The sequence below is a fragment of the Papaver somniferum genome, chromosome 11, assembly GCF_003573695.1.
Source record: "Papaver somniferum cultivar HN1 chromosome 11, ASM357369v1, whole genome shotgun sequence".
Taxonomy (NCBI): Eukaryota; Viridiplantae; Streptophyta; class Magnoliopsida; order Ranunculales; family Papaveraceae; genus Papaver; species Papaver somniferum.
In genome coordinates, this window is record NC_039368.1 from 1146669 (window position 1) to 1173731 (window position 27063).

General features: G+C 36.3%; 3 protein-coding genes, 1 non-coding gene and 1 pseudogene across 4 annotated transcripts; 2 read left to right on the top strand and 3 right to left on the bottom strand.

Annotated features, from left to right (window-relative positions):
* The first annotated feature begins 418 nt into the window (after positions 1 to 418).
* LOC113323902 (exocyst complex component EXO70H1-like) lies at positions 419 to 2815 on the top strand. The gene has a single exon (XM_026572250.1). The coding sequence runs from the start codon at positions 654 to 656 to the stop codon at positions 2589 to 2591; it is 1938 nt and encodes a 645-aa protein (XP_026428035.1). The 5' UTR covers positions 419 to 653; the 3' UTR covers positions 2592 to 2815.
* Positions 2816 to 11929: 9114 nt separating this feature from the next.
* On the top strand, positions 11930 to 12001 carry TRNAG-UCC. The gene has a single exon. It is a non-coding gene; the product is annotated as a tRNA-Gly (tRNA).
* A 468-nt stretch (positions 12002 to 12469) lies between these two features.
* Positions 12470 to 13609, bottom strand: LOC113325400 (mavicyanin-like). The gene is made up of 2 exons (XM_026573591.1): positions 13272 to 13609; positions 12470 to 13041 (listed from the first exon to the last, which is right to left on the bottom strand). Exons 1-2 carry the CDS (start codon positions 13444 to 13446, stop codon positions 12650 to 12652), a joined length of 567 nt encoding a protein of 188 aa, XP_026429376.1. The 5' UTR covers positions 13447 to 13609; the 3' UTR covers positions 12470 to 12649.
* Positions 13610 to 14497: 888 nt separating this feature from the next.
* Positions 14498 to 26623, bottom strand: LOC113322300 (annotated as a pseudogene).
* LOC113320440 lies at positions 24085 to 24800 on the bottom strand. Its single transcript, XM_026568347.1, has 2 exons — positions 24581 to 24800; positions 24085 to 24278 (listed from the first exon to the last, which is right to left on the bottom strand). The coding sequence occupies exons 1-2, from the start codon at positions 24779 to 24781 to the stop codon at positions 24150 to 24152; spliced, it is 330 nt and encodes a 109-aa protein (XP_026424132.1). The 5' UTR covers positions 24782 to 24800; the 3' UTR covers positions 24085 to 24149.
* Positions 26624 to 27063: the final 440 nt, after the last annotated feature.

The following is a 27063-nucleotide window of genomic DNA, read 5'->3' on the forward strand; positions in this document are numbered from 1 at the left end:
CATTACCAGTCCCCGTTTGGTGGTAAAAAAAGGTCTAGCTGAGCTTGAGCTTCACTTCATAGTAATGAGAAACATTTTATCATCTTTACAGCATGCACAAATTCCAGCCTCTGAAGTTAATTAAAGGTACAATGAAAACACAACAAAAGGACGTAGTAAAAGTAATGCGCGTCATTTAGCCATTAGTTGTACGTGACGTCCGTTTGTGTGGAATCTACCATTCACCGTCTTATTTCTTACAGCAGCCATTTCAGTCCTCTGTTTTACCATAGCCAACGGTAACATCAAACAAAATCCCTAGAGATTTGCTACACTTTTTTGTGTATTATTATAAACGTTTAACGTTTTCTTATGAATGATGAGCAAGAAGAAAGTCAATATTCAACTTGATTGTAAATTTGTAACTCCCACTTGTCATGTGTCCCTTGGAGCCTGCAATCTTTATATAATCCCATCCACAACTCTCCAATCTCAGAAAAAATTAAAAAACTCGTAACCAAACAATTTCTTGCTCTCATCAATCCGAATAATAACTGTTCTTATCAGTCAGCAACGCTTATCATCAATTTGTAACTCTTTCTAGCTATTACTTTTCAGTTTTTGATCTCATTTAGTAACGCTTTAATTTGTTCCCAACTAAAACTGATATAATCATGAAGCAGACTAACAGAAACAAAGGAGGATTCAGAAATATATTTTCTTCACATTCAACATCTCCTGACAATTCAATATCAAGATCATCAGCACACTCAATTTCATCATCATCACCACCACAATCACGTCCATCAACACCACTCCACACATTCTCCGAATCAATGATGGAAGAAAACATTGATAACGCAGAGCTATTAATCACCAAATGGAATCTAGAAACTAGCACCGGTTTTGCTGCTTCCTCTTCTTTGTTTTACGATGATCGGAAAGAAGCTAAGGATTTCATTTCATGTGTGAAAGATTTACAGAGAGCTATGAGATTCTTTATTTTACCAGAGAACTCAAATTCAGTTTTACTAGTCAAATCACAGAACCTGATGGAGATCGCAATGAAAAGACTAGAGAAAGAGTTTTATCAGATTTTATCAGCTAACCGTGACCGTCTTGATCCTGAATCAATCTCCGGTCATGGTTCGGAGAGATCAAGAGGTAGTACTTCTGATGATTACGATGAAGAAGTTGATCAAACATCTGATGAAGATGAGATACAAAGAGTGAGTAATTCTATCAATGAAGTCGAACAAGTTGGAACAGTGGCTATGAATGATCTGAAAATGATATCAAACTGTATGATTTCATCTGGTTATGGTAAAGAAATTGTTAGCATATATAAAATTATCCGAAAATCGATTGTCGATGAAGGTTTATATAAATTAGGTGTAGAGAGATTGACTGCCGCACAAATCAATAAGATGGACTGGGAATTGCTTGATTTCAAGATCAAGACATGGGTTTACGCGGTCAAAATTTCCGTGAGAACTCTGTTTCATGGCGAACGGATTCTCTGCGATTACGTGTTGACGTCGGAGATGAGCAGAGAATCTTGTTTTACGGCGATTACGAAGGATAGTGCTTTGGAGCTGTTTCAGTTCCCTGAGTTGGTTGCTAAAGGGAAGAAATCACCTGAGAAAATGTTTCGGATTTTAGACCTTTACGATGCGATTTCGGAGCTATGGCCTGAGATTGAGTCAATTTTTTCTTATCAATCGATGTCAAATGTTCGAGCACAAGCTGTGTCGTCGTTGCTTAAACTCGGCGAAACGGTTCGAGCAATGTTGACGGATTTTGAAGCGGCGATTCAAAAGGATTCTTCAAAAGCTCTTGTTCCTGGTGGTGGAATTCATCCACTGACTAGATATGTTATGAACTACGTTTCTTTTCTTTCCGATTACACGGTAAGTCTTTCAGATATTGTTGCGGATTGGCCGTTGCCGGAGCATACTGCACTACCGGAATCTTTCTTTGACAATTCACTGGATACAGATGACGAAGGTACGTCGTCGATAGTTGTGAGATTCGCTTGGTTAGTACTTGTTCTTCTATGCAAACTCGACGGCAAGGCGGCGCTTTACAAAGATGTTCCGCTGTCATATCTCTTCCTGGCGAATAATCTAAACTACGTCGTCTCGAAAGTTCGGGGTTCAAATCTTCGGTTTTTACTCGGTGAAGAATGGATTAGCAAACATGAACTGAAAGTAAAACAGTACTCGATAAACTATGAGAGAATGGGGTGGAGTAAAGTTTTATCATCTTTGCCGACGAATCCGACGGCCAGCATGTCCCTGGACGCTACGAAAGAATGTCTTTCTAGTTTCAATACTGCATTCGAAACAGCGTACCGGACGCAGTCCTCATGGGTCGTGACGGATTCGAAACTTAGAGACGAGATTAAAGTTTCGATTTGTAAGAAAGTTGTGCCGGTTTACCAGGAGTTTTATGATACCAATCGAGCTACATTGAGCGGAGAAAGAAATGTTGAGGCGTTGGTGAGATACTCGCCGGATGATTTGATGAATTATTTGTCCGATTTGTTTTACGGGATCAAAGTATCGGGTTCGGGTACTTCAACTGCTAATTCTTCCCGTCATTCGCATTAAAAATAATGGTATATATTTTTAGAAAAACAAAACAAAAGGCTAATAGTAGTATTTATGCACGAGTGATATTTTTATATCCATGGGATAATTGTGTTTATTTTGGATTTTGCTCCAAGTGATCTTTGTTGAAGCTAAATCATAGCGTACATGCTATAGTTGAATGTTAAAAAAACTAGAATAAATCCTATCATAGAGGCTCCAAAGGATTTGAGTTTGAGGGCTCATATAGATTCAACTATCATAAATGTGGAAGAGAAGGACTTATTTTACTATCAAAAATGTAAAAAGAAAAATCTTACCCGGATTAGTTTTGAGACAGTCCTAACTTGACGCTAGGCTTGTGAACTAGCCTAACAAGAGGCTAGGTTTGAGAACCTGCATGGTACAATCGACTCATCATGGGAGTTAGTGACTGACTTATGAGAAAGCTAATCCGAGGTTTAGCTCCGGTCACCCTCCCCGTCCACAAACCTAATTTTTCCCGTTTTGACCAAAGTTTATGTTAATCATGTGTATTAGTCCGGATCTAAAATGAAAAATACGGATCCGTCATTGTTTAGCATCATGCTCGTCCTCAGATATAGTTCGTGAAAAAAAGGAAAACCAACAACAAGATTACTAGATTGGGTATCAATGAATTTATTCAGCCTCTCGTGGTCCTTGGTTTTGTTTTATAATCCTTGCGGTCCTATTGAATAGCAAATAGGGAAGAAAAAAGATTGGTGCCAAAACAAAGAATCCAATGCTAATATATATATATATAATATAAAGACAAGTCTCAGTATATTGATTCTTTGATATTAAAAGAAATTCATGTTAGGTTTGATTGAAAAATCAGAGGTAGATGTAGTTCTAATTTTCAATCATAATCATATACATATTTTGTGGCAAAATTGTACTAACGAAAATAACAAGTGACAGGGACAAGTAGTTAGTTGATTTTAGCTTTGGCGTTTTCCCAACTAACAAGAGAGGAGAAAGGATTAGTTGCTTGAGAGTTAGGTTGGATGTATGTCAAATGGTGTTTGACAGTTTTCTTCTAGGAGTCATATTATTGGTTTCATATTTCTTGTGACTAAGGTATTTGTGACAGGAGCACAGTCAGGTATGGACAAAAGATGACAGTTGTCCCCATTTTTTAATGGGCTTTCGGTGGGTATTTATGTATATTTTCATAAAAGCTTTTCAAAAAAGTTGTCTTTTAATTCACTGTTTGTTGTGTCCAGTGAAATTTTTGCTTTTGACCCTTTTTCCTGAGGCAGACTCAGGTCCGGCCTAACTTGGTCCCAGCCGTCTTTGAAGCCCAAAATACTAATACTTTCACTATTTATTTTAAAGAACGGTATTTTGTGAACCATGGCTTTTCTGGGGACTATGATTTTATTTTGGATGAGGCATTTTGAAGTAAACTAATCCACCCTTTAACCAAATATTTATGCTAATACCACTATTACTCTTCCTATTTAAGTTTGTATAATGATTAGTTAGTGTACTTATTAGTTAATACAGTGATTAGTTGAATGTTTAAGTTAAATTAATCAGTGATTAGTGAGGATAAATTAATAAATTGATTTTTTTATAAGAAGAAGAATTACTGAGAGAGTAAAGTAGAAGAAGAATAAGAGGAAGAATATGGGAAAAAAAAAGACATTTTTTTTTTGAAATGGGTGAATAAGAATTGAGTGATTACAGTGATGATAGTTGTTGATATATGAAAATAATTATCTTTCAACAGAGCTAGGGGGTTCCCAAAAGAGAGGGTAAGCCCATTAGGAAAATGGAGACTTGGGGACTAAAACCCAAGTCCAATAGAGTATGTCGATGTAGTAGCAAGGATAAGGAGGAGATTAATGAGAAACTAGAGGTCAGATTAAGAAGAGTGACAACAATAAAAATAAGAGGGTTCCACTGACATGTGGCATGATGGCATGAAAAAAAGGGATTTTGTGAAAAATCTATTAAATGAGAAATATAATTAGAAAGGGAGCTCCTTCTCTCTCTCTTGCTATTCTATGAAAAGGTGTAGTCATTGTTGTGACTAGGACGTGCAAGACTTAAATCGTCTTTACCCTTCAATAATATCTCCCTCGAATCAGAACCTTCATCTCCTAGACTATTTGTTAATATTGCTTGAACTGGCCGAAACTTCCCTAAAAATGAAATTTTTTAAAGTAGATTTTGGCTAGGTCAACCAAGTTCGCCTACAATATATGAAGAATAGGTAGCCGAACATATCTGGAAATGCAGTTCGGAAAATGTTTCCGGAGACGCGGGTAGCAGAAATTTACTCTAATGGAGTTTTTGCTTTGTTCGATTATCGGGTTCCGAGACATATGGCCGAACATTATTCTAGAGTATACAAAGTAATGTTTGGATTTCAAGGTAATTTTTTCGGCTAAACCTAACTCAACTCAAGAGTTCTTAGAGTGAAGTTTGATTAGGAGAAAAAATTGTTGAATATAGCGAACTCAGTATATGTGTTTGCAGAGTAGAGTTTGGTTAGGGAGAAAATTTTCCAACTAACCTAACCAAACGAACTCGACATATTGGTTTTCAGAGAAGCGTTCGGTTAGAAAAAAGGAAATTTGTGGGCCAACTTAACTCAACAGTTGTTGTTCTATACAAGAGTTCGGTTAGGAAAAAAAATTTCCTACTAACCTAACCAACCAAACACAACATATTGGTTTTCCGAGAGAAGTTAGGTTAGAATTCTTTTTTGGGAGTCAATCAACTTGCCATTTATTGTTCTACACAAGAGTTTGGTTAGGAAAAAGAGTTCATAATAGCCGAAGTGTTCTTCATTTTTGGTTTCAGAATGTTCGGTCAGCAATCTAGGGTTTTGTTTAACTACTCCGGACCGAACAAGCGACTGTAACTTCCAATTAAATCATATTTTGATGATTTCTACTCACTTTTTTTAATCAAAAAATTAATTAAAAGCGATGGGTTTTTCAATCAGATGAGGGGCGTCACGAGAATAGGGTAAAAAAGAGAAAAAAAATTCAAAACTAAGATTTCTGGTTTCTCTCATTTCTTTCACGTTTTTTAAATTTAGGTGGTTATTAAGTTAGTTATAATTTAGATTAGAGTAAAGGGTAAATTAGTATTTCCTTACCTTTAAGACACCCCTTATAAGCATACGGAAGTTAATCCAATCAAATCATGATCCCCAAAAAAAAATATGGTCCCAAAAAATCGTTCACTTTAAAATGGGACATCAATGAAATGTGTGAATTTTAGGTTTCAATTATGGATGAGTATTTGACCCGTAATTCGTGGATTTAACCGAGACCAACTGTGTTTTTATGGATTGATGCCGGGACCGTTCGCTAATAGATTAGATGCGGACGGGTTTTTTGAAATCCGACGGATTACGGATTGGGTCCGGATGCAACCATGAAAATCCGTTGGACATCCATACCCGTTAGATTAAGGACATTTATATAATTTTAGAACACACACATATATATAATAGTTTAGGAATTCTTAAGGTGTTTGTTTGGAGTGTTGCTCATGACACTTTTATATTTTAGATACATATATAAAATGTGTAGTAACGATAAGAAATCATCTATGTTGGCTTTATTTCTTCATTATAAATTTTAACTAAACCAAATCCATTGAATTATCCGTATCCAATCTGTTCATCCGTGCATCTATTGGATACAAATTTATTGAATGTTTGATTGGATTCGGGTACTAAATTGGAAATCCGTAATGTATTGGATTGGATACGGATAAAGTAAAAATCGGATAGATAAGCCCATCTCATGTTGATTTTCTAGTTCAGCCACCGCCCCTCCGATCTCTATTCTTGACTCCGGTACTGCTATTCTTAACTCCGGTACTGTTTTTTACTGCCCAGCAATTCTTTTTTGCTTCATGATAATAATATCAGAAATTGGTTCCACTTTTTACGCCACTTGTACAAAATTCTTGAGTGGATTATTACAACAATGGGAAAGTAGTGGACCGTGCAGCCTGTAGAAATATTTGGATCCACTGACATTGGATCCAATGGGAAAGTAGTGGGCCAAGAGGCATATCTCTTTCAATTTTAGAATAATACCCATTTGCATGTTACAAGTTACAACGATAGCATGATAACAAAATGATGATGTTGATCGAAGAAAGTAAAGAAAAGACATCACTTTTCACAAATATCTTCATGCACCATTTGTATCCCAATGGTCAGGGTAATTGCCGTTCAACTCCCGGCAAACACATTTTTCAATATTCATAGTAACATTACAAGAATTTTCTATGGAAAAAGATAAAAGCTGTTATAGGCCAACTTGGTCCGGTGGGTTAGGTATTATGGGAACATACTAAAAATTCCAAGTGATGGCTGAAAAAAACACGACGAAACCGGAGACAGGAGGCTACCACCACTTAAGGCATCAATAAAAAGCTTTGTGGTCCTGTTGAAAGGTGGAGAACAGAGGAAAATAAACGCGTTCTTTTGTTCAGACACAGAAGGAATTTAATGGATAGTTAAGTATGGTGGTGGAAACATCTGGAAAACCAAAATGAAAAGGGGACTAAAGCTGCTTTTCCTTCTAGTCATCATCATTATTTTAGTATGAACATGTTTCTCAAATATTTGACTATTTGATGGATAGTTATTAGATAATGTGTTTGTGGTTAGTCAAATTAACCTTAGCTGACTTGACCTGTCTTTGTATTGTGAGTGTGTGAGGAGTCCGTGTGTTTGTAATAACAACATTGGTTGTGTCATTAAATAACCAATCATCACTCCTGTAATAGTTATCTAAAATCAATACAAGTTTTATCAACTTCTCATGGTATCATTCGGTTCGATCCGGAGGCCATAATCTTCATCTGCAACACAACTTTTTCATCAATAATTTTTCATAGCAGAATCTTTGAATCTTTTAAACAATTTTTCATACAATTTTTTGATTCAGCATCAATTTTTCACATACATCAAATTTAGGTCAAGATTTACAGTCAAGAACATCATCTCAGTTCTTGGTTTCAGTTCATCATTCTTTTTGAAGAATTTCTTTCATGAACTTGATTGTTTACACAAGAAGACGCGATATGGCATCCACTTCCGCTGCTTCTGATGGTAATTTTACTTTGCCTTCTCTAATATTGGAAATTTTGTTTCATCAAAACTCGATTCAACAAATTTTCTTTTATAGAGCGGTCAATTTGAGTCGATTTTATATTCTACATCATTGTTTGGGTATGTTAATGGAGAAGAAGTAGAGCCACCAAAACAAATTTTTATTAATGGAGTACTTAGTCCTAATACAAAGTGGGTTTACTGGAAGAAGGTTGATTCTTTTGTTATGAGTTGTTTGAAGGATACTCTTACTCCTTATGTTGCTGGAGATTTGATGGGGTTTGACGACTGCACATCAGATATGGTCTTATCTTGAAGTTAGCTTCAAGAATCAATTCATGGCTAGACAAGGGATGTTGAGAAATCAGTTACATGGTTGCAAGAAAGGTAATTCATCTGTTCTTGTTTATCTTCAAAATTTAAAGTCAATTGCTGATTCTTTGGCTGCCATTGGAGAGAAATTTTGTCAATCAGATTTAGTCATGTATGTTCTGAATGGCTTAGGAAGGGAGTATGATAATTTTGTGATTTCTGCACAAAATCGTGAAGTTCCTTTCACTTTTGCTGAGCTTAAGCCTAGATTACTAAATCATGAGCAGTGGCTTATTGATCAACAAAAGAACTCTGGCTTAGTTTTTGATGCTCAAAATCCCACTGGATTTTATTCTAAGAATGGTAATTATGGGAATGGTAATGGTAAAGGAAGAGGAAAGAATTCAGGGAGCTACAACAACAATAACAAGATTAATGGAAATGGAAATTCTAGGTCAAATGGTTCTTCTTTTGATAGTCAATCTGATGCTGGGAATATGAGAAGAGATTTTTCACAGGTAGAGTGTCAGATTTGTCGAAAGAAAGGTCACTTTGCTAGACGGTGCCATTTCAGATATTATCCCCCACAATTTGCTTCAAGTTCTAATTCAGCTCATGGGTCAGCTAATGTGGCACAACAACAATCTGCTTTTAATTCAATGGGTGGAGATATACTTTTTTCTGGTGCATCTACTTCTGAGGATCCTCCTCAATGGCTTACTGATTCTGGTGATACTGCACATATGACAGGGGATGAAACTCTACTTAAAAATACTTCTGGTTATAGAGGCAAGGAGCAGGTGCAAGTAGGAAATGGTAAGTCTCTTACCATTACTTACACTGGAACTTCTACTATTCAGACACCTAAAACTAGTTTTAGGCTAAACACAGTATTACTTGTTCCTGATATGAAGCATAATTTGCTATCCATAGCTAAATTCACAAGGGATAACCACTGTTATTTTAAGCTCACTCCTACTGGCTATGAAATTAGGGATTTAAGGTCTCACGTTTTGCTTGCTAGAGGTACTGTAGTTAATAATCTATATCCTATTCATAATTATGTTTTACCATCTTCTGCTTTTTGCTTGTCTGCTGTTGTTTCTGCTCCTTCTCATATATGGTATAGTAGACTAGGTCACCCTTCAAATCAAATAGTCCAGAAGTTGTGTTCAACAAAACAGATTTTGCTAAGAATAAAAGATTTCCTTTCCAGTTATTTGATTCCCATGAACATAAACCATTATCCCTCATTCATTGTGATGTGTGGGGACCAACTATTCCTTTTTTGAATGGTTATATATATTGTATTTTCTTTATAGATGACTATAGTAGATTTAATTGGATTTATCCAATGGAGTTAAAGTCAGATGCTTCTCAGTGCTTTACTCATTTTAAAACTCATACTGAAAATGTGTTTTCTACAAAAATCATATATTTTCAAGTAGATGGTGTTGCTGAGTTGGTTAAGGGGCAGTTTAAAGTTATTCTTGAGCAGAGTGGTATTCATATTAGGATTTCTTATCCACAAACCCCACAACAAAATGGTCTGGCTGAACGGAAGCATAGACATATTGTTGAAATGGGGAATACTTTGTTGCTTAATTCTTTTTTTCCCAAAGATTTTTGGTATGATGCCTTTCTAACAACAACTTATCTCATTAGTAGGACTCATACAAAGATTTTAAACTTTAAGTCTCCTTTTGAGGTTTTGTTTGGCTCTGCTCCAGATTATGCTTTTCTTAAAGTCTTTGTTTCTATTTGTTATCCTCATTAGCTCATGCTAGAAGTGATAAACTCTCTCCTAAAACTGTCAAATGTGTTTTTATAGGTTATAGCACCTTACATAAGGGTTATAAATGCTATAATCCTATTGCTAAAAAGTCTTATATCTCAAGAAATGTAGTTTTTGATGAGTCTCAGTTTTACTTCCATGATTCTTCTTGTTCTGTATCTAACTCCAATGTTTTGCCTGTTGAAATTTCATCTACTCCTGATACTGTTGTTTCCTCTTCTATTATGGTTACTAGAGCTCAAGAACGTATTTCAAAACCTAAACTATTTACAAATCATGTTTCTGTGAAATATCATATTTCTACTGCTTATGATTCCTTATTAACTACAGTTACTGAACCTAAAACCTTTAAGCAAGCAATGTAAAATCCTAAGTGGCAAGTGTCAATGAAAGATGAGTATGTAGCGTTAAGAAATAATGATACTTGGGAATATGTAGCTCCATAACCACATATGAATATTTTGGTTTCAAATGGGTTTATAAGGTTAAACAGAAGCCAGATGGAACTATTGAAAGGTTAAAGTCTAGATTGGTAGCAAAAGGGTACAATCAACAGGATGTCATTGATTATAATGAGACATTTAGTCCTGTAGTCAAATTCACTACGGTTAGAGTTGTTCTACAGTTACTTAGTGGATAGATAATGTGTTTGTGGTTATGCTGTCTTTAGTTTCTGTTTCAGTATTTCTTCAGTTCTTCTGCCAGACTATGCTTATAACTGTTACATCTACTTTTTTAGATAATATGTTTGTGTCAAACTGTTCAGTTTTTAGCTTATGCACAGTTTGAGGGGGTGTATTAGATAATGTGTTTGTGGTTAGTCAAGTCAACCTTAATTGACTTGACCTGTCTTTGTATTGTGAGTGTGTGAAGAGTCTTTTTTTTTGTAATAACAGCATTGGTTGTCATTAAACAACCAATCATCAATCCTGTAATAGTTATCTAAAATCAATACAAGTTTTATCAACTTCTCAATAGTTAAGTATGGTGGTGGAGAAGAAGGGTTCCTATCTCTCATTTCAGCTAGTCTTTTTCTTTTGAAAAGTACAAGTTTTTCTTGAAGAGGTCTATTATACCTCTTTAATCTCTTCTACAGAGACTTCTACTGTTGAAAGAGCCCTTAAGAAAACATGCCTTTGAATTTTCCAAAGGTACTTTTTGAAAACCATGGTATCCCCCGCAAAAATACTAACGGCACACATTTATCATCTTTGTACCTTTTCTAAATTTATCTTTGACCATAAAAGTTAGGCCCATTTCACCATTCATTGATCCTTAAGCCTCAAAACACTCCACACCGCTGCCATGAAACCATTTTCCCTATATTTTCTCTAAATTTCTTGTACCAAATTTTCTCTGGATCAGCCATTTTCAATTCTTTGGATTCCTTTGTTTTCTGTCAGCAACTTCTACCTTCAATTCTGGTTCCGCCTCTTCCAGGATGTATCTAAAGTTTCCAATAAGGAAGGTGCTGTGATGTTAGTGACTATTTTCATTGTTTCTTTCTTGGTTTGAATGAAGTTTCAATGGGGAACGAGAAGATACGGTTAGAAAGAGTTAGAGTTGAATTCCAGGTCTCCATGCATTGCAAAGCATGCGAGAGAACAGTCGCTAGAGCAGTATCAAAATGCAAAGGCGTGGAGACATTTTCCACTAACATGGCAAACCATAGGGTCATTGTCAAAGGCAGAGTTAATCCGATTAATATACAAAAAAAGTTGAAGAAGAAAACTGGTAAAAAAGTAGAGATTATAGTTCCTAATAAAGAAGTTGTTGCGAAACCTAATGAAGAAGATGATTCTACAAACGGTAGACAAAATTCAACCACCTTGATTTGTGACGATTGGGATGAAGGTCAAATACTTACAATGTTTAGCGACGAAAATCCTAATGCATGTTCTATAATGTAGTTTTAGAAACCCATGAATGCATCTTTCAACTCCCAGAAAAGATCTTTCAGTTATATGCATTAGTTGTATAATAGTCATCGTTGATAGAAATCAAATCATGTACAGTGCCAAACTTCTCTTTGTATAACGATGAAAATGATTCATACAGCCAAGGTCCCTTGTAAGATGAATCCCCGGAGCAGGGCGTAAAACATACTTGGATAGGCATATCTGCCTCTCATACAACTAAGCGTTTGTAGTCCAACGGTTAGGATAATTGCCTTCCAAGCAATAGACCCGGGTTCGACTCCCGGCAGACGCATAATTATGTTTATTTGTTTTTCCACTAGGTTGAGAAAAAAATAAAACAATTAGGATTCGCCCAGCTTCGAACTTGGGACCTACTACGAGTGAGGAAGACGTGATAACCAACTACACCAGGAAGCCTTTTTTGTCTTTTCTGACAGAATAATTTCTATTTAACGAGAATCTAGTTTTACATATATAACCACAGATGAGGCCAGCTTATCTTTTACATATCTTTTGAAGCATCAGCTGCCACAATAATAGGGTTGGCTGCCACCAAATACAAATCCCCCTTGAGTTTTCAACATTGGGAAAATGTGCAAGCATGTTGTAATAGGCCTATGAGTTGGAAAACAACAATCTAGAGGTGAAGGAACAGAAGTTCCTTCGTTATGAGAACCCCTAAGCGTTAGATTTGATCGAGTGAATCTATGTTTTTATCTGCTTTTATAATCGATGGATTTTGATTCCAATAACAACTCAATTGAAAAAACCACAAGTATAGCAGATTCAGATTCAGTAATAAAACACAATTGTCACAGTTAAGACCATAACAACGTGTAGATACTAGTCACAGAAAGTAAAACCGAAAAAGCAAAAACCATATCAATCAAAACAAAAATTTAAAGCAGCAAATTAATGTCTCTCATCATAAAAATGGAACCTAGTAAGCAACAGCAGCTACAACTGCAAGAACGACGAAAGCAAACTTTCCGATGAGACCCTTAGAAATAGTCACAGCACTGCTTTTCTTTGGTGAAGGAGCTGGTGCAGATGGTGAAGGTCCTGAAGAAGGTGTAGGAGCGGAAGGAGAAGAAGATGTTGGTGTTGAAGGTGGAGTTTGAGTTACATGAGTAACAACCCTGATATCAACTTTCTGTCCCATAGCACAGTGGCCGGGAATTCCACAAATGTACCAGTAGTGTCCCTTGCGGTTGATTGGGATTGTATCTTTGCCGGAGGTGAAGGTTCTGATTGGTGATGCAGCGTTGCAGTTCTTGTAGTCTGTGTAGTTTACTTGGACCACGTTGTGGATCTGTGGTGGGTACTCGAAAACTATACAAAAAAAAACAATTCATATTAAAATCATCAAAGAACAAAATCATCAAAGATTATGAATCTTTAAAACTGTCATTAATACGGATCTTAAATTGCAAAAACATCGGTCGAGTTTAAACGTGCACAACTCGATCATGCACGGTACAACAACAAGAAGGCGGCATATGATCCATAAACAGAAAACTTAAAGATTGAAGAAATGAAAGAATAGAGAGAATTAAACATACCGATGGAGTCACCAACTTTGAAGGCTTTAGAAGAAGACCATTTTTGGTAATCAGGAATGGGGGTAAGAGTAGTCCATCCCTTATCATCACCAACCTTGTAAACTTCAGCAGTTGAAGAAGCAACACATAAAACAGCCAAAGCCATGAAAAACATAACTCTCTCAACTAAACCCATGACCAAAATTCTTAAGTGATTACAAGATCTGCAAACAAACTTAGAGTGAGAAGAACAAAAGACTGACTAGTGGTTTTAAAGAGAGAAAAGGAGTAGAAGACAAAGGAATTTCAGAGTTTTTTCTGACAAATAGGTTGTAACGCAAATGCTATTTGGTGTGGTAAGTCAGGTTATTAGCCTGCCTTATATAATCTTTGTAGAGTGCATATATGGAAAAAAAATGAATTTGAAAATATTTGAATCTTAATTACTGGATAGTAATTAATTAAAATCGTTCACAAATCCAAGAAATTATTACTTTCCAAGTTTGAACGATTTCCTTGATTTCATCGACGTTATGCCGATACTTTTTAGTCAACATACTATTTAATGTTTTTTCTGGTAGATGGATTTTGATTTGGGAACCCACTACTGCAGTGGGATTGTGTATGCAAATTGTGATATGTTTGCACGATCATCTTGCTGGAAATCAATATTTCTAACGTGGGTGCGGGTACTAGTAACATTTTTGGCTCTTCTTTCTCACGAAGTTTAACATTTTAGCCAGGGATAGGTCTATGGTGATGCCTTTCATTGTTACATTTTAGCCTAATAAGGTCACCTATCGTACATCTGTCCGAAGGAAAAGAAAAGTCATCTATCTAATAATAGTATCTGTTATTGGTTACAGTTCATGCCTAAAGTAATTCAAACATAGAATTGATTGTTTATAATATCAATGTTTCTCCAAAGGGTGTTTGGGTACCCTTTTTGTTGATAATATCAATGTTTGGATACCGCATTAAACATAAATCAATCCCAAAAACCAGAAATATAAAAAAAGAAATCTCAAAAGCCAGAAATTAAAAAAAAATAAAATAAATAATAATAATGAAGAAAACAGAAGTTTTCCAAAAGTTAACAATTTTTGTTTATAGAAATCATTTTCAAATTTCACTATTTGGCTTTCAATGTCAGAAAAAATTACTTAATTACTTAAACGCGGTGCAAGTATTTTTTTGACAAAAAATTGTTGATATCACCTAAGGCCGCAACCATGTCACTGCAAGGGCCAAGTATCTCTTTAACTTTTTAGAAAATTTTCTACAGTTGAAGCTAACTACCCCAAAACATAGGAGGGAAAAGCTCCTAACATAGATTTTTTTTTTTTTTTAAGTTGTTACCCTCAAAGTTGAGAATAAGTTAGGATCTTGACAGTGATGAACAGAGCAGATAAGACTAAGGAATTAGTCAAGTAGGAACAGCTTTTTAATGTTCTATTATCGCCAAACACTAGAACTGTTCAACCATGATATTTGCAGATATCATATGCTTGAGAAAAAAAAAATTGGTTACTCAAAATTTTACTTCCTGCAACACATCAAAACTGCCAGTTCCCATTTTTACAGGCAAACCTAGGCATATCCTTGCTGAAGCCGACTCTAAACTATCCACCTCACCATGATACGCGGCATCGACTATGAACTTCGCTGCAGTCTCAAAAGTCATTTTGCTAAATGGGGATATAGATCCTGCCAGTCCATACCTGCTAAAAGGTCGTATGCCCCCCTCGTGAGTCATGTAATTGGCAATCAGAGATAAGTGTCGAATGTCAACAGCAATACTGTATGCCTTAAAGACACCTTTCACTTCATTTAGAAGGGTAGCCCTAGCGGCCTCCACCCCACATGTTCGAAGAAGTGCCTGTATATCATTTGTGACAATGCGATTGACATCAATATCATCTACTAAATTCCAGAAAGCACTGAAATCCACTCCAACTGGTTGAAGTGCAGGTTCTCCTTGATAGTCTTTTTCATTTGCATAGACAGGATCCTTGTATTCAAACGCGGAACATTTCTGTATGGTTCCAGGTCTCCTGATGTAGACATTCTTAGCTGCCTTCTTGGCAATTTGTACAAACATTCGCAGCAACATTTAAGTTAAGATATCTTTTTATCCGTGGAAGTTAACAACAATAAATAATACAGTAATAACAAGGTAAGATGCAATCCGCATCTAAAAACACATCACATGCCTGTCACAAATATGATTGATCAAGAATACATACCTGAGACAGTAGAATATGAGGTTCTTTTGGAGAAAATTTTAAACGGACCTCAAAGTCCAATCCCGTTGCTTCGGTGAAAATGTTTCTGTCAAAGTTCTTTCATACCCCCCTAGCTTTGGCCACCTTTTTGGGGTTGCCATCTGGTTTTGCCCTCTTTTCATCTGTTTTTGACTTTTTTGGTATGGGTATAGACTTTTGTTCATCTTTGGCATCAGAAGCCAGAGCTTCACCAACCGAACTATGCTCTTCTCCTTTGTCCCTATCACTTTCGGTGTCTAGATTTTCAACAACTGAAGCCTCTGGTTCCATGCCATCCTCATCATACTCAATCTCATCTGTAGCTTGCTGTTTTCTTTTCTGTGCATCACCATCAAGATCTTCTGTTTCTAAATCATCATCATCCTCTCCATTGTCGTCATTATCTTCCCCTACTTGCTGTGATTTCTCACCTGACTCATCCTCATCTTCCTTTAACTCTGTTTCAGTAACAAATCCAGATTCACCACCATCTATCTCATGAATGCCACTAATTCTGGATAACAGTTTCAGATGACTTTGTATCATGTCTTCCAACTCTCTAACATACAGAACGTCTATGGTCTGCATGCAGTCCTCTAGCTTTATATCCATATAAGGAGGAAAATCTTCAGGTTGATGGACCTTAATCTTCAGCTTATAAAGAGTTGAAACTTGATCATTATGAGTAAAACATGGAACAACATGGACATCCATACTCTCTATTATATCTTCCACGGTGACCTTCTTGAACTTCGCAGCCAGGCTCTGAACCTCCACACTGTTTATAATGTTCCCCACAGTGGGAATCTCATTTGACGCTGCTGCCAGCTGATGAGTAATATATCTGAAACATGTTCCAAAAATTTTATAAGCATAAAACATTACAGTGTTTCCCCGGGAAATCATATTCTTAAAGAACCACCCCAAGCTCTGAACCTCTTCATAACACGCCATGGAAGTACAGACTACAGAATGTGAACTTACTCTGTCTTTTCCTTTTGCAAGGGGCAGATCATAGCCGGAGACAAAAATTTCGCTGAAGCCCTCATCAAAATTTCTTGCAACCGAGGAACACCTAGTGTGACATTCATGTCACCTCGCCCAGCATGATGGAAAGTATTAAGACTGAAAAAGGAAAATTTACGAATGAGTACCCATTGGCATAGTAGATAACACATTACAACTTTTTTTTCGATTCCCAAGTAATTTTTTATTCATTAAGAGTGTTGTCTTTCAAATCATACCACAAAAGTTGCCCATACATCTGGCAAATCTAACAGTAATTGGATGGATGCCAACTGGAACAAATATGTACTGAGCTCATGCCGATCCTCAGTGAAGGGCCTCCCTCTAAATAAGCCCACATGTGAACACTTATATACTACACATTTATTAGTACTCTTGAGTCTTGACATTATTCCTAGAGCTGTGAAGATTAATAAGTTTGTAATTAAATGAGAAGGGAAAAGAAAAAGTAACTCACGTCATTTGGGTTGATGGTTCTCCAATTGACGGAGCAGCAATGACACCAACAGGTTCCCCGGGCTGAGCAAGACTAGAGAGGTATTTGAGCTTCATTAACTTCAAAAACTCTTTTCTTTTTATAACCTGTGAAGAATCCCGCTGCTCTCCTTTTTTGAAATCAGATATAAAATCATTTGTTTTCGCTTTAAGTGCCGTCGGCATGTCCTTGGCATAGTCACCACATTCCATTAGTTGTGAATCTTCAAACTCACCACCAATGTTTTCTAATACAGCCTTCTGATTCTGAATATACAAAAAACCCCGGAAAAAAAAATATCAGAAAACAGAGTTCATACTTCAGATTTTGAAGCAGATAGACAAAAAGAGCATAGGAATAAGAAAGGGGAAGGAAAATACTTCGGCAATTATGTTAAATTCAGAAATGAAGCTAGTCTTGTGGGTATCAACACCATCTTCACCGTAGCAAAATTGGATAACAGATCCATCTGCATCACGTACGGTGAGATCATAGCAGACTTTCAGAGACTCCAGACTTTTTATAAGGCATCTCTGCAGGTATCCACTACGAGATGTTTTGACTGCTGTATCAACCAATTTGGCACCAGAATTTAAGTTAGTCGGTATACACAGCCCTGAATATATTAAAAACATGGCATTTCATTGTGTGGGTGTTTTCTTGAAATCAGCAGAATCCAAACAGATAAAAAACTATGCTCCGCGTGAGTGAAGCTAGATCTTCCGCAATAAAAAGAAGATTCTTTTATGTCAGATGGTTGAAAGGAGCTATATTTACCCTTCACGACCAGCCATACAATGAAAGTAATATTCCTGAGGGCGAAGACCAGTCAGAAAACGGTCGCCAATAAAGCCTCCAGACCGTGATGCAGGATCCCATGGGTGAAAGCTAGGTAAGGTCTTCCCGGAGATCATTCTAGGAACTCGCTTGCCTTCTAGCTCTTGCTGGCCTAACAAAGAAGATATTTGCGAGAAGTTGACCTAGATAAATACAAATGAAGTCAGCCAATGAAAAATTAAACACCTTAGATCAAAAATAAATTGGAATTTCTGAAAATAACTAATTTTTTTCTCAAAAGCAGTGTTGCTACGTAATCAAGGTCAAGGAGTTATGTTTATAGTGAATGCATTAGCAAGACAAATAACCAATTTTTTTCTCAAGAGCAGTGTTGCTACGTGATCAAGGTCAGGGAGTTATGTTTATAGTGAATGCTTTAGCAAAACATATTTATTTAAAATCGTAGCTAATTTTTCTCATGTATGTTTCCATAGGTTTACCTATAGCTGGGCTGGGTAATGTTTATGAAAAAGCTACAGTAATAAAATTTTGAATGCGATGTTATTTGATCAGCCTCATGAGGCAGAAATAAAATACTTATTCAAACTCCAAAGCACCTCATTAGGATTAATATTTTGGAACAACCAAGTTTCCAATTATGTGCAACATGCTCTATATCAGGCATATCACGGAGCACATATAAAAGTGTCAACTCAGCTAGAATATATAGTAGCGAAGCCTCGTACAAATCAAATAGGACACTACACAATGAGCAGAAGCCAGCATACCGTACTTTATAAGATAAAAAGTCGACGATATATAAAGAAAAAATTGTGGATCATGTCTATGAAGTTTTCAGAGAATGGCAATCATACTGCAAGAAAAAATATACGACCAAGAGAGAGTGTTAACTACTCACCGTACTACCTTTGGCTCCCGAAATAGTCATCACTGAAAGGCAATTCTTCGGGAAGGGTTTCTGTAACCCATTGGGGAACAACATGTCGTTCACCTCAGAGGTTATCCCGTTAAGGGAACTGGACATCATTCTATCCAAGCGGGTTGTTGCAGTTTCACCATTGGTGCGTATGGTTTTCTCAATCTCCTCTTGTAATACCATCGGATCTACAAAAGAAGCATGGGTATTCACTACAAAGATCTTGGTGAAACACCTGCGAAGGTGAGTAAAAGCTATCTGTATGTGCTAGGAAGGATGAAAGGATACTAGTCATGACACCAAATAAAGACAAACATGTATCTCCATCATCTGAACCAACAAATAAGGAGTGTACTTTTTCACCCTTTGTTTCACTCTCTCCGAGTTTTTCTATCCTTTCTTTGTCCGCATTTGGTGTTACAAGAAGGTCATCAATCCCACATGTAAAGCCATGCATCTGGATCATAAAAATCGCAGTAGTATATTTATATTAACTGAAGAACTGATAAAGTAACATTCACAACAAGTGAAAAAAACATAACTGGAGATTGGAGAAAACGAAGAAACCAATCTAACCTGCAAATACAAAGTAAATAAGCGACTTAAAACCGAAAGGAAAATGCCTGCTATGTTTGAACCATATAGCTCTTGGACCATATGAACCAAACCGTATGAACCAAATTGATTCTTGTCGATCACCCCATGCAAAAACTCGTTTTTCTGAATCCGTAACTTCAGTTCTTCACTTATCTTTCTTTTTTCACTTCCCTTTCCTTCTTTACTCTCGTCCACAAAATAATTATTTGGTATTTTTACGGACTTTTCAACAGTCAAAGGAGAGAGTCCTCTGGTTTGAGTTATATGGTTAAGAATTGATGTTATAACCTGCAAAACAAGCACAAATTTGCAAACTATCACTATTCATACTACTGAAGAAAATAATAAATTAGGGCACCAGATATGTCCAAGAAGGCTTGAATTAGTAATCTAGCCCGAACCTGTTTCCCCGTCCATAGAGGCTCTGGTCTCCAAATAGCAGGTGTAATATCTTGTATCTCGTCTTCAGTGCTTATTACCGAAATTTTCTTTCGGGGTCTACCATTAATTGAGCATCGAACAGCAGCAGAAACACCAGAATCATAGAGAAGGTAGTTGAAGTCATCTCTGGTTAAAAATGTGTCCTTCTTTGTAAGAAGTACAGCGCTTACGATATGATCCTGCAAGCAATGCAGTTCAAAAAAAGAGGCTTTCATGTTCTAATACATGAAACAATTTCAGACAACAAAATAGTAATTGACTAGAGAAGCCAACTTTTTAGAAATTATCAAACCTGGATCAAACCCCTTTTAGGTTCACCACTTGTTGGAACGGTGTATTGGTTATTTGCATTCACTATATTATAAGCTTCTGCTCGGGAAATTTCGTCTCGTGGAAAGTGAACATTCATTTCATCTCCATCAAAATCAGCATTGTAAACACTGAAAAAGGAAACGTATAGTTTTAGTCTAGTAACTAAACATTATGCAATGCAATTTCGAAGTCACAACTCACAACTAATAATGAACAAAGGTGAGAGAAACCTGCAATTTGCGTAATGCATGCGAAGTGTTTTCTCCCCTTCCAAGACACGTACAATATGAGCCATTATACTTGGCTTGTGAAGTGATGGCTGTTGATGAAAATAAGAATCTTAGAATTAAAAGCTAATTGATATAGATTTCGTAAACAAGATTCCCACAGACAAATTTAAACATAGATTTCAATAAAAAACTGAACTGTCCCTCCATTTCGTTACCTAAATGCAGCATATCAACATTTGCATCATCCTGGTATATACTATAAACTACCCATTAAAACAAAACAAAATATGGTACGCAAAAAGAAAAAAGGAGAATCCTTCTCCAGCACAAAACCAAAAACAAGTACAAAAACCAACAATGGGAAGAGAATCCAACCGACAGTTTACCAGTTGAGACTTCTCTTATCTTTTTTTTCTCTGGGAAATTCGAACCCAAAACTCAGCAACGAAGACGGTATAAACTTTTTCAATTTAGCCAGGCTAAGCATTATATTAAATCAATCACATGAACAGGAAAGACGAAACAAATGATAAGATTTTTCAACATTTATCAGTACCTGTCGATTAACGAGTACAACATCTCCATCTTCCAAGTGGCGAAATACCACTTTTCCTTCAAAATCTTGGTCTGTACTCCTCCCAGATTGAGTAGCAATTCCTCTTGAGGAGGGTAACTTCCTCGCATATGGCATACGGCTTTTAACATTTTCTGGATTTGGCTTCAATCTCACAGTTCTGTCATTTTCCACGTAGTGTGTAGCATTACCATTAACAATCGCATCCCTCAGTTTGTTCACATTCCAAGGTATCACTCTCTGTAAATCAACAAGAGAAGGATGCATCAAGTTCAAGCAGGTAATGTTAAAGAAATATCACAAGTTGAGTTAATCATGTCAAATTCCTTTTCCAAGGACAGGCTAAAGAGAGAATTGAGTCAAGGGACAGTAAAAATGATCAAGAATCAAATTCCAGTATTGAGACAAAAGCATACAATTATAATATTACATGATAAAAATGATGATGTTTAGGATAAGCATTGGAAGGACATAGAAAGGCCAATCTCTTCAACCTTACCTCTGGATATGTTAACCCTTTTGCGAATGAACGAGGAATCCGAATTTCATTGACTGCTAAATAGGGATCAGGAGAGATGACTGACCGACATGTGTAGTCAACCCTCTTTCCCATCATTTGTTGGCGAACCATACCGTCCTTCTTCTCTAACAGCTGACATATTCCTTTAACCGACTTGTTTGAACCTATATTAACAGGAAAGTTCAAATCCACAATGCTCAAAAATAGAAGGAAAAAAAATGCAATATAAGATATTCCAGCAAGGTGAGACCCACATGGAGGAGAAATATACAACTGGCGTAAAGAATGGATAGAGTAATAGCATTTGAATCATGTGCCAGAAACTAAACCGTAAGTATGGAAACACTCATCTGCTATGGTCAAATGAAGAGATAAACGATTTAGAAGGGTGTATGTGAACAGGAAGAAGAGAGCGAGTTCAGGAGAAACCCATACCTCCAAGAAGGGTGACAATTTCGGGTTCTAAGCCAGATATAATTGCCTCAATTTACAACCAACTAAATATGCTAATTCTACGAAAACTAAATTCTAATGCATCCATCAAAAGATTGTACATTTTCTGGAAAAATAGGAAATATCAATAATCATTGTATGAAATTTAGAGAAAGAATAATTCAGTCAAGAAACAATGTGATCATTAGAAAGCACTATGACCCTCAAGATTGACATAGTTCTCCTGTGTGCGAGAAAAGATGAAATTATTCCCATGGTTTTTCTGACAAAGATAACATACAGAAGGTACACTACACAACGAAAGTACTTCTACGACTATTGAGCTCTGCGACATGTACGTTCACCAGTTAATTCCCAAAGATACGAAAATTTGAAAACCACTACAGTCGCGGATATTAGTTCCAAAAACCTCAATTTTAATTCAGTTAACAATAATGAAGTCCAGAATATGACATGGTTTCATCTGAAAAGCTGACGTTAACCTAGTGGGCAGCAGAATCGGAATTTATCAAGTGGGCACCATAATGACGAACAGCAATATCATACCTGCCCAACATTCTGAGAAAAAGGGACGCCAAGGTATAAAGAAATCAACGATGAGTATAAGAGAAGAAACTTTACCTTTGGGTGGCTTGCTATCAAATAAGACATTTACACTATTCTGAAGTTTCTTCCAACTTTTTGTAACATCTTCGATTAATTTTTTGTTGGTAGCATCCACTTTGTCGAGATCAGATATTAAACCTTTATTGCATTTTAAGACTTCACGTAATAATTCAGTGTGAGGATGCTCCATCTCCTAAGAGAAAGATCATACCAAAATGTGTAAGCACATTACATCATAATGGAAGCATAAGCATTTAAAGACTTAAACCCAGAAAATGTAGTTGCAACTTGCAAGTAATACGCCATGTTGTAAAGAATAAACAAACGGGCATCATTGCCCAGAAGGTAACTAGAAGAGCTGCATCACTAGAAGAGCTGATATAAAGACAAATATAAGATACAAAGGTAACTAGAAGAGCTGCATCACTGATTAATGATGTTAGCAGAATATGTTATGGACGGTGGCAATAGAGTATGGATCTAGTCTAATATATAAACGACTAGAATTACATACAGAAATAGGGGGAGAAAATAGGGACTAAAAAAACAAGAAAGGAAGGTAAGCCCTAAGCGAACAGATCAGCAATTATTGGAGTGTTATACATCGCACATTAGTGGATAGGGTCAAAGAGACCCTGTTCTAAAACTGAAAACATATTCCAGTTTGTTTCTTTCATGGAGGTGTTATATTATTGAGAGAATGTAAATATGTAATAAAATATTTAAGGTATATTTTGGGTTTGTTTGCTAGCTCATTTTCTGGTTAGCTATCTCTGTCTTGTATTGATTTTTCTTACTATATTGTTTCTTTATCTGCTTTGTCAAAAAGAAAAAAGTACATGAAAGATCAGCAGTATGAGATTCAAATATTGGTCTACCAAATTTTACAGAGTTCCTATTCTGCTTTCAAAACCAAATTAAGTTGACCTGTCTTGTGTGTCAGATCAGAACCACACTTTTAAATTATCCAAACCTATTTTAACTTATATATATATATATATAAATTACTGAGTCAACCAGTTGTGGATCTGTGACTCGCAGATAAAGCTCATATACTGCTAAGAACTCTATAAGAAGTCCCAAGGCTATGACAGCAAAACAGCTATAGGTTCAAAGTTTGCTGCAGCAGTATTTTCTACCATTGACATACGCATTTGGGACCCCTAATGTAAATGGAAAAACAATTAAGAGGCACAGAGAGTAAAAAGACGTATAACATGAGAAGAAGAAAAGAGGTGTTGGTGTACACTTTAGAATAGGTAAGTGGTAACTCACTCTACCACCATCACCCTTGGTAGGAGGACGAAACTTGACCGGAGCAACTAAAAGGGCATCTATGAAAAACATTGAGTAGCTATATTTCTTCTCAGGCGTACATAATCTCTGTTGCTGAATGTCACAAATAAGGGAGCAGATTCGACTCTCTTTTTCCCATACTTTCTTCATATGATCCTTCACCTGTTAGCATATGATGTCGCAAGGAAACATTAACATGCAATACAAAAAGAATTTGCAACAAGAGAATAGCATTTTGTAGTACACAGTTGAAGATTTACTAGATCAGGAGACTATTCCTACTGGCCAGAATGTAATACTAGGTAAGGTCTACCTGTTGTGGTGAAAGTTCTCTATTACAGGGATTCTTTTGCTTATTGTATTCAGCAGGAGGTGCAGATCCTTCTTTGCTTCAAACTGAACCCTTAGCCGAACTCGATGTTCCATTATCCACAGCTCCAGGTGATTCTTCATCATCGGACGGTGCGTCCAGCTCCATTCCAAGAATAACATTTGCTCGAATAGAATGATTTGCCATTTCCTACAGGAAAAAGAAAAGAAAAAAAGGTTACATCATCATGAGAATAAATAGAAGTCTTATACGTGAGATCTGATTATCTTCTAAGTGGTGTATGATGTACAAAAGTGCCACAAGTACTTATAACAATGTAATACATAAATATCACTCAAGAGATAAACTGAAAAAACAGCATAAATAACAATGATACAAGTATTGGTCAACTTTATGGAGCAACATCAACATTCATACATGCATAAAACAGTTCTTAGTAAGATAAGTTTCTGACCATTTCTAAGATAATAGAACGATAATAACAAACATACCGCGTGAAACAACCCAACACTGGGACAGGTGATTTTGGGATTTTTCTTTTCACACCTAGAGCATTTTCTGCTTGTCTTAGCCTTAAATAAAACATCCAATGCAGATATAGCCTCTTTATATTGCAGACACGTCCAGTTGGGTAGCTCCAAATACTGGGAGTTTAAATATCTCTCCTCGGAAAGCTTGGTGGTGCCTCCCATACTCTCAACATCACTTTCCTCTACATACATTCATCCAATCCTAGAGCTTTTGCCCCGGTAATATAACCTTTTTTGATGAGTTCCAGCTTGTCAACACACATTTGAACCTAAAAAAAAAAAGAATACATCAAAATTAAAAGAGTGAATAGATTAGATAATCGAGAAAGATCACCCATAAGAAATTCCACTTTTCAGATCGCCTTCATCAGTGTTTATGACCTTTGTTTCCTTAAAAAGAAAAAACAGTACTTAGCAACCTTTACACAGAGAAACAAATCCATTGTAGAAAATATACCTTTGCTTGTTCTACCAAAAAATGGTGGACAGAAGATGCAAGTCCCCTTCAGGAATTGAAAAAGAAATTTGCATAGCAAGGGATTGTAAACTGGCAATGGAAGTTCGATATGACCAAAATGACCAGGGCAAAGAAATGAACGCTCGCCACATGACGGACAACTGCAAGGAAAACAAAATAAGCTGTTAAGTAACTATCAACTTCATTATCACGTCACAAAAATAATCAATAATATACAATTTACCAAATATATTATTCAACTGTCTATCATTCATGACAAGCAATATAGTCAACAACTTTTGTACAAAGATAAAGAGAACTTACATTCCGGCGCCCTCTAACGGACCCATTGCAGGATCATACAATCCATTAGGTATAGCTTTACCTTTAAGATCAATACACTGGTGTTGTAATCCTCTTCACACTTTGCTTTCTAACCTCTTCAGCACTATAAAACCTAAAACTTACTGATTCTGTTGCTCCCTACAAATTAAAAAAAAAAATAAAACCTTATATAATGTAAGTATGTAACAAATACATCATCAATTACAGCATTGATTAAACATTAACTAAACTCACCTCTGTAGTTGCTCCATAGAAAAAAGTACTTCGAATAAACGATATTACAATTCTTGCTTCTACGAACCAATATCAAGCAAAAACACCGATCAGAAGGTTAATCAAACTCAATTGAACTCGTTTAACTCTTAATTTAGCAACAATTAAGAGCTACATTTAGCTTAATAGAGCTATTTTTCACTTCCGAAGCTAAATTGAGTTCAAGTTAAACCTACACTAGGCGGATTGATCCGCTGAATATCAACATTAAGAACAAAATTAGAGCTACATGATGAAGGAGATTGATGAAAACATACCGTAATTTTTCCCGTGGAAGGACAAAATTGATTTTAGCTCGAGCCGATTAGTTGGTTTTTTAGGGCTAGAAGGAAAAAAGAAAGAGAGAGGTGGAGGTTTGATCTGTTTGGTAAAACCGCCTCAAAACCCTGGAGGGAAAGCTTATACGTTTTGTACGGGTTGATGGGCACGTGTCGGTTCGGTATGCATATATCGCGGAAGCCTTGGTTTTGGCGCAGAGTAGATTCCTTCGCGAGCAACATAACAAACATTGCATTCTCGGTCCGGCGACGTGGTATAATTAGAGCGGATCTTAAATAAATTATTATGTTTGTTTCGAAAAAATAGATTTTTATTGTGCAAATCGCACATTAAACAAACCTATCTTCTTAAAATGCGGGGAGTAGTTATAAGCACTAGTGCTGAACCTAACTGGCACATAAAACCTAATTGGCACATAGATCCGGTGCAAATAATAGTTTCCTAGAATAGCAACATGGCAAGCATTTGAACCTATGGGGATTAGCCCAGTTCGTCAGGGCTCGACCTCCCAAGCTAGGGTGCTGTCTGATCAAAAAAAAAGTAAAAATAAAATAACAAACATTGCATTTTCGATCTATCCCTGTTAGCAAATCAGAATTCGGCATGCATACGAAACGGCAAACGTACGAATATATGCTTACATACTGCATAATTCGAATAAGAGATATGGCTTCGGCATACAAAATTCGCCTACATTACATTAAATGAAAAGACAATTTGATCATAAACCATATAGAAACTATGGAAAGCCAATTTGAACATAAATCATATAGAAATTAACTATGATATATTTAAGGGAAATTTAGCGTTTCCTCTCATCGTCAAGTATTCCATGCATTATTCAGTTATTTAAGTCAGCATAAACTTTCACGTGGCATTATAGGAGTGATCGATCATTTGGCCCGTAATCCACGAATTTAACCGGACCAACCGTATTTTCGTGGATGTATGCCCAAAATGTTTGCTAATATGGGTTGGATGTTGATCGAACTTTTGAAATCCTAACGAATTACAGATTGGGCACCGATGTAACCTTGAAAATATGTTCAACATCCATAACTGTTAGATTAAGGACATTTGTGGTTTTTAT

Bases quoted from the DNA above. Each gene is read 5' to 3' on its own strand.
- LOC113325400 (XM_026573591.1), bottom strand. From the start codon at position 13,446: ATGGGTTTAGTTGAGAGAGTTATGTTTTTCATGGCTTTGGCTGTTTTA. The intron at 13,042-13,271 runs GTATGTTTAATT...TTTTTTGTATAG, and splicing joins CAAAGTTGGTGACTCCATCG to TTTTCGAGTACCCACCACAG.
- LOC113323902 (XM_026572250.1), top strand. From the start codon at position 654: ATGAAGCAGACTAACAGAAACAAAGGAGGATTCAGAAATATATTTTCT.
- LOC113320440 (XM_026568347.1), bottom strand. From the start codon at position 24,781: ATGGGAGGCACCACCAAGCTTTCCGAGGAGAGATATTTAAACTCCCAG. The intron at 24,279-24,580 runs GTATGTTTGTTA...TTTTTCCTGTAG, and splicing joins GTGTTGGGTTGTTTCACGCG to GAAATGGCAAATCATTCTAT.